Below are 9,920 nucleotides of genomic sequence, written 5' to 3' on the forward strand. Positions count from 1 at the left end.
TGTTCGATTACCTCTGAATTTGAAAATTGAATTACATCAAACGATATGGTAGAGTAGAATAAAGTATTTCTGTTTTCAAATAAGGGGACTAGATGGATACTGAAATCGAAAAAGCCTTACAGCAGCAAACAAACACATAGGATCTACATATATAAGGACCACTACCAAGGTAAGAACAATTAAAAACAGCCAATGAACACATATTTTAATACAATTTCATAAACTTGTTTGTGAAAATATATTAAAATCAGCAAAAGTTCATTTTGTTCGCTATTTTTATGCCATAGATTCCTTTATTACTATCTCCTATGTGTGTGATAAAAGTCTCTCTTTAATATTTAAATATCTTTGAATGATCCCAGAAAATCTTTTCTTAGTCTTAAGAAATTTGTAGGTTAGGTTGTAGGTATAAATCATTTTTGGCTCTTATCAAAACCATTCTTGAGACTTCAATGAAGTATTTCCTCAAGTTTTTCAAGTGCCTCGGTTTTGGGGGGGGGGGGGGCAGCGGTCGTTCTGGCTAAGGAAGGCGTCTTGCTGGCGAACGGAAGAACTGAGAACCTGCCTCCCATGTATGGAAAAAAGTACTACCTCGGAAGGACTGCAGAATGTTAGTGGGAATACTCAACGTTTCCCTGCCTAATAAATAGTAATAAATAATGATATCTTTTATACAAAATTTAATAAAAAGGTTAATGGTTGATGGATATGTTTTAGATTTAAGTAAATAACTTTCTACATAAGTTCTAAATTCAATAAAAATAAGTTTATGCTGGGAGATGGCATGAAATAAGTAAATACTTATGGATGTGTATCTTTCGAGCAAGATACTTTTTTATTGTTCGGTAAAATAGTTATAAAAGATAGGCAAATTGTACAATTAAAATGCAAGTGAGTTTTGTTCTCTGTCGTGAATACGGGAATACACGCATCCCCGTCTATGGGGTGCATTCAAATCGTTGCTTCGTTGACGGCTGCATATGGGGAGCTACAGGACGGCGAGGGGGAAAGCGAGAAGAGCTACCAGGCGGGCACTGTTAGCAATGGGCTGGACGACATAAAAGTGCTCGAGCCGCCTGGCGAGATGCCGCCGGCGGAGCTACTCAGCACAGACACAACCCCAGCTTCAACGCCAATTAATTTGTACACGCACCAAGAGGTCGTGGTCATCAGCGGTCAGAAGGCGATTTCCGCCGTTGCAGAGCCGGCTATGACAAGCCAACAAAAAGTGTGAGTCTTTGGGCACTTAGGCACTTGGAACCTTGAGACCTTGAGGTCTGATTAGATTAGTGGTTGATGCCTTGGCATACCCGTTTTCTTCCTTAACAGTCCACTAATCAATTTTTGTCATTGTTTTTGCTTTTGCCCTATCCCCAAACCAGACTTGTCCCAAATCCGCCGGACTTGACTAGTTACTATGAAGTCTACGATAAACGGATTGCTGCACCCAAGCAATCGTCGCCACCCGATAACCCGTGGGAGCAGATGTTTGGAAGCGGCTTCAATTGCCGGTTCTTAACCAGCCTAATGCAGACACTAAACCAGCAGGTAATTACCGAAAGAATCTAAAGAAAGGCAGGCTCCAACCGAACCGAACTGAATCGAATCAATGTATCTTTCAGGATCGGGCCAATTGCTCGGAAGTGTCCAAGCTGTGGCACTTGTGCTCCCGTGACGCTGAAGTATGGAAATCAGTTTCGCTTCGCGGCACAAAGGTCAACAATTGGCCAGCTTTGGTGCGTGAGATGGCACGCAACGGCACACGCGAACTCGACATGATGGGCGCGATCATACCCACTAGCGGTACCCTCGTCGCTGGGGACATGCGCGTGCTGACGGATATGCGCTCGGTGCGCACCGATCATACGATCATACGAAAGCTGACTTCCTGCACCAGATCTTCCGTAGCTTGCCTCAACTTGAGAAGCTGATGTGCACTTGCGTCAGCTCGTGCCTCAACATGACCGACATCGACAAGATCGAAAACCTGTATGAGCTGCGCGTTCGCATGACCGATACGAAGGCATCGATCACCGGTCTGCCCCTCGTAGGCAAACTGACGCACCTGCACGTCCTGAGCCTGCGCGGCGTTAAGAATTTTGGTAGCTTGCTGTTTCTAAAGGATCTACCCAATCTGGAGACTCTGATTCTGGGCTACTGCCAGAGCATGCACCGGCTCCAGCTGGGCAACGAGATGCTCCCGACACTCACGAAATTGCAGATGTTCCGCATAGAAACGGACCAAAGGAAGAAGACTTTGTTCCCAGTCGACGAGATCATGAGGGGACTCGCCCAAGCCGGGGGCGTCCGTCGCCTCGAGCTGGTCAACGTGGATTTGGACGGGAACTTTAGCGATCTGCTGGCCCAGTGTCCCACGGTGGAAGAGCTGCTGCTGATCCCCAAATGCCAGACCAACTCGGCCCTCATGATGCGCGCCGTAATGGATATCAGCAAAAATGGAAATCAGCTAAAGCTCTTTAAATTGGTGCTCGTCACCCAGCTGCTCACCGCAACGAGCGCCTTGGTCGGCAATCCCGATGTGCCCATGGTCCCCGTAGTCCGTCCTGTGCCCGGTATACCGCTCAACGATCCCTTGAACATCTGCTCGGATGAATGTCATCAGCAGGGGCATTCCATGTGTGTGGCCGTTTTGCCCTTCGAACGTTTGAAAGCTATAATGGCAGAGATGATGCCGTATTCGTCTCTGTCTGTAGTCACCACGGCCATGATGGACACACCTTCAATCCAGCTTGAGCGTCTTCCTCCCGATGCTGCGGTCCCGAAACCAACATTGATCCTGAACTTTTGAGCCAAACAAAATAATATCCTGTCGTTTCTTACCCAGGACAACCCCTCCCAAACCCACCAAACCAACGGAATACACCTTCATCAGAGAATGTCAAGACTGAGTCTTTGAGAGCCATCACAAACACACGGATTAACACAAATTAAAGAGTTAAACAATTAAGCTAAGAAGAAAGTATTAGGACGCTTTATTTTACGTTATCGTACTTCAAGTATCGTAGCTGCCAAGTGGCTACAAATGGAAATGATTTTGTTTATTTTGATTTTTGCATTACATTTTGGATTAACTTAGTTTAAGGCGCGTTTCAAACGTCGCACTGAACGCGGCACTGAAGTGAAAGAATTAACTGATGACCACACCACGAAACCCGTATACACATCCACGTATATACACAAGAGAAGAAAGTGTAGTCGCACTCGTTTAGTTTAGATATAACTATTACTGTTTCAATTTAATTCGATGTGTAGTACCATAGTGTACTCCTACCTACCACAATGGAAAGATATATATTTTTTTTTATTTTTACGATTGATGGCCAAATAGACGTTCACTAAACTGAAAGATAATCAAAAGGGGCTTGGCATTCCAAAGGAAACATATGCCAGCCGTGGAAGAGACGTTTGACTGGAATCGAACAAAACAATAGACTATATTCAATCGTATAGACTTTGATTTTGTAGTGTTAAGCCCTTCAGTCTGTTAATTGATTTCAAGGACAGCCGCAGCACAGCCATATCTGGACTGCATATCTGCACTGCGACTTGCTGGCTGACCTTTGAGCACGAATATATTACCATTAAAATCTGTGTGAGTTTCTCCGAACTACAACTGTGTTCAACTGGGTTTCGGGACCGACAATGGGGCAATGGCGCAATGGGGCTTTCTAGTGAGACCAACAGCTCCACGAGATAAAGGCCATGACTCCCTCACAGATTGGCATCGCGTAAATTTCATTGGTCTATGATAAAAACTATTCTGTTTGGGATTTATTTAAAATCGTACTTGCTCTAGCTGGAGTTTTTGGTGGTGATTCCATTCCATATTCGTTTGGCTTTCGAAATTTGGAAGAAAAACTACAAAATTTAAATGGATCAACTGTGGTGGCTTGGAGCCTTAGAGCCCCTCATTTTGTTGAGCGTCGTCATGGCTGCAGCCACCAACTGTCGGGAGCCAGTTACCAAGACATCGACTTCACTCTGCTGGCCATACTTGGTGCGGACGTGGTCAAAGCATGAGTTGACCGAGAGGGTAAGATGGGAGGTGTCCTTCTTTCCCATCTCCTCGCAGAGACGACACCAGGCTCTGGCGTTGTTCTTTGCCCGCTGCAGCTCCTGCTTGTCGTCCCAGACCATGGCCGCGGATAACTCCTCGGCTACGATTTCGCCCTCGAAGAAACTGGGGCATGGCACAAAGCAGGCTTCATCGAAGCGCACTTTGAAGCGAAGGATCGCTAGAAGATCCTTGGCATTGGCATCCTTCCCCCTACTGTACAGCAGAATCTTTGGCGAGCGACTGGCCCGAGTACCGGCATAGAACCACTCCCTACATGCCATCATCGATTCGACAGAATCAGCCGTGTCCAAATAGACATTAAGGCTGTCCTGTCTGATCACATCGAAATGTCCCGCCGGCTGGAAGCTGCCAATCCCGCGGGCCGCACGTTGAGACAATTTAACTGTATTTGTGTCCAATCCCACCACAAGCTCCGGCTTGTGGCGCCTGAGATAGTCGCACGCCAGCTGGATGGCCAATGAGCCATTCAACTTCACGGAATGGTTTGCCTTGGAGAGCAGGTGCTTTTGGTTGAGGTTTGCCTCGATCAGGGCTTCGAATGTGGGCACTCGATGGAGCTGGACGCCAAGCTCCCTGGCCCTCTGGGCTAGGGCCTCACAGCACTCTGCTTGGCTGACATTCGTGTATATGCTGGCAGAGGGCTTCATGATTGCCGCCTTGGCCCAGGCAATGTCCCGCATGGTATGCCTCAGATCCGACCTTTTATCCCGGCTCAGAGTGTTGATCGCGATGGTTCCCGCATGCGAGGTGACGTTGGTGCAATCGCTGGCGCCTCCACTGCCCACCTTCACAATGGCCACATCCACATTCGCCCGGCGGAACGCATGGAAGGCCATCACCGTCAGGAGTTGGTCGTAGGCTGGCGGTGGTTGCATTTTTGCCAGCCTGGCATGAATCTTCCAGAAGAGCTTCGTGAACTGAACCTCACTCAAGGGCTGCCCATCGATGCGTATTCGCTCGCAGGAAAAGAAGAGATGGGGCGAGCAGAGTAGCCCTGTCTTGATACCATGCGAGAGCAGGATGTTCTGAACGAGGCCACATGTGGTTCCTCTGCCCTTCGATCCGGATATCTGTATGACGGGAATGCTTTCCAACTGCGCTTTTGACAGCTTCGTCCTCTCCAAGCACTCCAGGGTATGTTCTATCATCGGATCCGGCTGGCAATCGGAGCCCTGCCGGCCCATCCGCACGGGCACCGAGTCGAAAGCGTGGTAACTGTTCAGCTTTTGGATGGCCTCCAGGTAAGCCAAACGCTCGGGCGACTTCTTCTTCGGTTCCTCGAGCTCTGCAGGGGCTGCTGCTGCCGAAGCTCTGGACTCCATTCTGGTTATCTGCTGTATCCTATGTCCCTTCTGTTCCATATCTCTTCTGGCGTGCTGCCTGCCACTCGGTTCCTCAAGGAACCGTGTCTGTTTCTGCTTCTGCATTTGTGAGCCGTGCACGCGATTCGTCCAAGACTTCCGTTGGCCTTCCGCTGGGGAGATGATCTCATTATCGACATTTGGCTTCTTTTGCGGCGACAGCTGCTGCTGCCAGTCGTATAGCCCGGGAGTCGACCATTTGTTGCTTGCTGCCTTGGTAGGACCTTCTTTGGCTGCCAGCATGGCCTTGCGCTGAATCTCCTTGGTCCTGGCCATCCACCTTTCGCGCTGATCGGAAAAGCTGGCCGATGGGGCGGTTGTAAATGTCTTGAGGGAAACTGCAAGAGAAGCCGGATATACCATTGCCATTCTGAGCAGAAAAAACGTACACGAAAGTCTCACCTGTCTTGCGTGTATTCTCGGCCAAGGGCACAGCAGTTGTTCCTGTTGTCTTCACTTCCGGACAAGCACTCTCCGGCTGCGTTTGATTCGGGGTCTGGTGCTCCAAGGTCTCTGTCTGTGGTGCCCCATTCGCCTTAGCCTTGGCCATCAGCACTTGGCGTGCATTGAAACTCTTCTGAAAGATGTAGTTTCTCGCATGGGCCGTGGCCGTGCCCTTCCGCGTCATAAGACCCGTGAAACGATTCTTGAACATCGTTTTTATATTTGTTGATCTTTGAGTTGATTTGACGGGATGTTTATTTCTTTGTGAGTGTTCGATTACCTCTGAATTTGAAAATTGAATTACATCAAACGATATGGTAAAGTAGAATAAAGTATTTCTGTTTTCAAATAAGGGGACTAGATGGATACTGAAATCGAAAAAGCCTTACAGCAGCAAACAAACACATAGGATCTACATATATAAGGACCACTACCAAGGTAAGAACAATTAAAAACAGCCAATGAACACATATTTTAATACAATTTCATAAACTTGTTTGTGAAAATATATTAAAATCAGCAAAAGTTCATTTTGTTCGCTATTTTTATGCCATAGATTCCTTTATTACTATCTCCTATGTGTGTGATAAAAGTCTCTCTTTAATATTTAAATATCTTTGAATGATCCCAGAAAATCTTTTCTTAGTCTTAAGAAATTTGTAGGTTAGGTTGTAGGTATAAATCATTTTTGGCTCTTATCAAAACCATTCTTGAGACTTCAATGAAGTATTTCCTCAAGTTTTTCAAGTGCCTCGGTTTTGGTCTCCGGTGTCTCTCTCCGGTTCCTCGAATCCACTTTCACGAAAACGCCCAAGGTCGTCAATCAAAACTAAGGATCACGACGACCTTTCGAAAAACAAGAAGAAGAATCGTGGGCCACCACCAAGACTCATCTGCGCGGATGACGACGATCCAGAGGAAGTGATGGCACCCGCGACGACCGATCGACGCAAGAGTGTTTACTCGGAGACAGGCAAAAAGCCAAAGGCAAATATTTCCGACGAGCTCTATCGCGTGCCGTTCAAATATGGCTGGACGCGGGAGGTGGTAACTCCAAGCCCCTTAACCAACAGCTCGAATCACATATTCTACACATCGCCCTCCGGCAAGAAGTGCCGAAAAATTAGTGAAATTATACCAATGCTGCAGGGGGAACTCACCAAAGAACATTTTATCTTCGGGACGCATATCCTGGGTGCCGAAGCCCAGTACGAGACGGTCCGCCAGGCCTTGAGTCGTGAAGATCACCTTGCCGCCTTAAAGGAGCGCCGCAAATCGACGGCGTCCGACAAAACAAAGGCTAAACAGAAACGTCGTCAGACGATCGGAGCCGAGTCCCATTCAAAGCCCCAGGCAGAAGCTGGCACAGCGGCGTTTGGCAAACGTCTCAAATCGATTGACGATTTTCTGTCGATGGCAGACGAATCTATGACACTTCTGGCACTCAAGCCTGTGAAACCACTAGCACTCGAAGCTATAAAACCTCTGGCAGCCAAAGTGGTGGAAGCCCCTGTAATGGGCAAACGCGTACCTAAGCCGAAGTTGCCGAAGGGCGCCACCTCTGTCCCTGAGGGTTGGACCGCCACCATGGCCGTCAAGGGTAATGCGCGCCTCCTTGCCGCCGCCATAAATGGGAACGCCAGAGCTGCTGCATCGTCGACCGTAACCGCCAGTTCATGGTAAGCATGTCCCTTACCCTGTGCATTCCTGAGTTAATTGTGACCCTAATCCTTTACTCTGTAGCGCCGCCCCAGTGCGCCAGGAAACGCGCGAGACCTGTGGATTCTGCCTAAAGCTAATCGAGGGAAGCGTCTGCCAGGTCAGTGTTTGTGTTTCACATTTTGTGTGTGCTGTCACATATATCGCACGATTGTATAATTGCAGAGCTGCGTGCAGTCGGCGGAGAGTGTGGATGCTGTTCCCCTGATGGCTGCATATGGGGAGCTACAGGACGGCGAGGGGGAAAGCGAGAAGAGCTACCAGGCGGGCACTGTTAGCAATGGGCTGGACGACATAAAAGTGCTCGAGCCGCCTGGCGAGATGCCGCCGGCGGAGCTACTCAGCACAGACACAACCCCAGCTTCAACGCCAATTAATTTGTACACGCACCAAGAGGTCGTGGTCATCAGCGGTCAGAAGGCGATTTCCGCCGTTGCAGAGCCGGCTATGACAAGCCAACAAAAAGTGTGAGTCTTTGGGCACTTAGGCACTTGGAACCTTGAGACCTTGAGGTCTGATTAGATTAGTGGTTGATGCCTTGGCATACCCGTTTTCTTCCTTAACAGTCCACTAATCAATTTTTGTCATTGTTTTTGCTTTTGCCCTATCCCCAAACCAGACTTGTCCCAAATCCGCCGGACTTGACTAGTTACTATGAAGTCTACGATAAACGGATTGCTGCACCCAAGCAATCGTCGCCACCCGATAACCCGTGGGAGCAGATGTTTGGAAGCGGCTTCAATTGCCGGTTCTTAACCAGCCTAATGCAGACACTAAACCAGCAGGTAATTACCGAAAGAATCTAAAGAAAGGCAGGCTCCAACCGAACCGAACTGAATCGAATCAATGTATCTTTCAGGATCGGGCCAATTGCTCGGAAGTGTCCAAGCTGTGGCACTTGTGCTCCCGTGACGCTGAAGTATGGAAATCAGTTTCGCTTCGCGGCACAAAGGTCAACAATTGGCCAGCTTTGGTGCGTGAGATGGCACGCAACGGCACACGCGAACTCGACATGATGGGCGCGATCATACCCACTAGCGGTACCCTCGTCGCTGGGGACATGCGCGTGCTGACGGATATGCGCTCGGTGCGCACCGATCATACGAAAGCTGACTTCCTGCACCAGATCTTCCGTAGCTTGCCTCAACTTGAGAAGCTGATGTGCACTTGCGTCAGCTCGTGCCTCAACATGACCGACATCGACAAGATCGAAAACCTGTATGAGCTGCGCGTTCGCATGACCGATACGAAGGCATCGATCACCGGTCTGCCCCTCGTAGGCAAACTGACGCACCTGCACGTCCTGAGCCTGCGCGGCGTTAAGAATTTTGGTAGCTTGCTGTTTCTAAAGGATCTACCCAATCTGGAGACTCTGATTCTGGGCTACTGCCAGAGCATGCACCGGCTCCAGCTGGGCAACGAGATGCTCCCGACACTCACGAAATTGCAGATGTTCCGCATAGAAACGGACCAAAGGAAGAAGACTTTGTTCCCAGTCGACGAGATCATGAGGGGACTCGCCCAAGCCGGGGGCGTCCGTCGCCTCGAGCTGGTCAACGTGGATTTGGACGGGAACTTTAGCGATCTGCTGGCCCAGTGTCCCACGGTGGAAGAGCTGCTGCTGATCCCCAAATGCCAGACCAACTCGGCCCTCATGATGCGCGCCGTAATGGATATCAGCAAAAATGGAAATCAGCTAAAGCTCTTTAAATTGGTGCTCGTCACCCAGCTGCTCACCGCAACGAGCGCCTTGGTCGGCAATCCCGATGTGCCCATGGTCCCCGTAGTCCGTCCTGTGCCCGGTATACCGCTCAACGATCCCTTGAACATCTGCTCGGATGAATGTCATCAGCAGGGGCATTCCATGTGTGTGGCCGTTTTGCCCTTCGAACGTTTGAAAGCTATAATGGCAGAGATGATGCCGTATTCGTCTCTGTCTGTAGTCACCACGGCCATGATGGACACACCTTCAATCCAGCTTGAGCGTCTTCCTCCCGATGCTGCGGTCCCGAAACCAACATTGATCCTGAACTTTTGAGCCAAACAAAATAATATCCTGTCGTTTCTTACCCAGGACAACCCCTCCCAAACCCACCAAACCAACGGAATACACCTTCATCAGAGAATGTCAAGACTGAGTCTTTGAGAGCCATCACAAACACACGGATTAACACAAATTAAAGAGTTAAACAATTAAGCTAAGAAGAAAGTATTAGGACGCTTTATTTTACGTTATCGTACTTCAAGTATCGTAGCTGCCAAGTGGCTACAAATGGAAATGATTTTGTTTATTTTGA

The 9,920-nt window shown here is 48.8% G+C and overlaps 3 protein-coding genes across 3 annotated transcripts; 2 read left to right on the plus strand and 1 right to left on the minus strand.

Moving 5' to 3' along the window:
* The first annotated feature begins 940 nt into the window (after window positions 1-940).
* On the plus strand, window positions 941-1,931 carry LOC6599972. The gene is made up of 3 exons (XM_026993441.1): window positions 941-1,230; window positions 1,383-1,548; window positions 1,623-1,931. The coding sequence occupies exons 1-3, from the start codon at window positions 941-943 to the stop codon at window positions 1,929-1,931; spliced, it is 765 nt and encodes a 254-aa protein (XP_026849242.1).
* Window positions 1,932-3,754: 1,823 nt separating this feature from the next.
* Window positions 3,755-6,146, minus strand: LOC113566682 (folylpolyglutamate synthase, mitochondrial-like). Its single transcript, XM_026993402.1, has 2 exons — window positions 5,863-6,146; window positions 3,755-5,798 (listed from the first exon to the last, which is right to left on the minus strand). The coding sequence occupies exons 1-2, from the start codon at window positions 6,113-6,115 to the stop codon at window positions 3,898-3,900; spliced, it is 2,154 nt and encodes a 717-aa protein (XP_026849203.1). The 5' UTR covers window positions 6,116-6,146; the 3' UTR covers window positions 3,755-3,897.
* A 682-nt stretch (window positions 6,147-6,828) lies between these two features.
* LOC6599973 lies at window positions 6,829-9,661 on the plus strand. The gene is made up of 5 exons (XM_002025126.2): window positions 6,829-7,583; window positions 7,648-7,723; window positions 7,789-8,090; window positions 8,243-8,408; window positions 8,483-9,661. The coding sequence occupies exons 1-5, from the start codon at window positions 6,829-6,831 to the stop codon at window positions 9,659-9,661; spliced, it is 2,478 nt and encodes an 825-aa protein (XP_002025162.2).
* The last annotated feature ends 259 nt before the right edge of the window (window positions 9,662-9,920 follow it).

The sequence above is a fragment of the Drosophila persimilis genome, unplaced genomic scaffold (assembly GCF_003286085.1).
Source record: "Drosophila persimilis strain 14011-0111.01,24,50 unplaced genomic scaffold, DperRS2 tig00000829-arrow-arrow-pilon, whole genome shotgun sequence".
Taxonomy (NCBI): Eukaryota; Metazoa; Arthropoda; class Insecta; order Diptera; family Drosophilidae; genus Drosophila; species Drosophila persimilis.

Bases quoted from the DNA above. Each gene is read 5' to 3' on its own strand.
- LOC6599972 (XM_026993441.1), top strand. From the start codon at position 941: ATGGGGTGCATTCAAATCGTTGCTTCGTTGACGGCTGCATATGGGGAG. The intron at 1,231-1,382 runs GTGAGTCTTTGG...TCCCCAAACCAG, and splicing joins ATGACAAGCCAACAAAAAGT to ACTTGTCCCAAATCCGCCGG. The intron at 1,549-1,622 runs GTAATTACCGAA...TGTATCTTTCAG, and splicing joins TGCAGACACTAAACCAGCAG to GATCGGGCCAATTGCTCGGA.
- LOC113566682 (XM_026993402.1), bottom strand. From the start codon at position 6,115: ATGTTCAAGAATCGTTTCACGGGTCTTATGACGCGGAAGGGCACGGCC. The intron at 5,799-5,862 runs GTGAGACTTTCG...CTTCTCTTGCAG, and splicing joins CGAGAATACACGCAAGACAG to TTTCCCTCAAGACATTTACA.
- LOC6599973 (XM_002025126.2), top strand. From the start codon at position 6,829: ATGGCACCCGCGACGACCGATCGACGCAAGAGTGTTTACTCGGAGACA. The intron at 7,584-7,647 runs GTAAGCATGTCC...TTTACTCTGTAG, and splicing joins ACCGTAACCGCCAGTTCATG to CGCCGCCCCAGTGCGCCAGG. The intron at 8,091-8,242 runs GTGAGTCTTTGG...TCCCCAAACCAG, and splicing joins ATGACAAGCCAACAAAAAGT to ACTTGTCCCAAATCCGCCGG.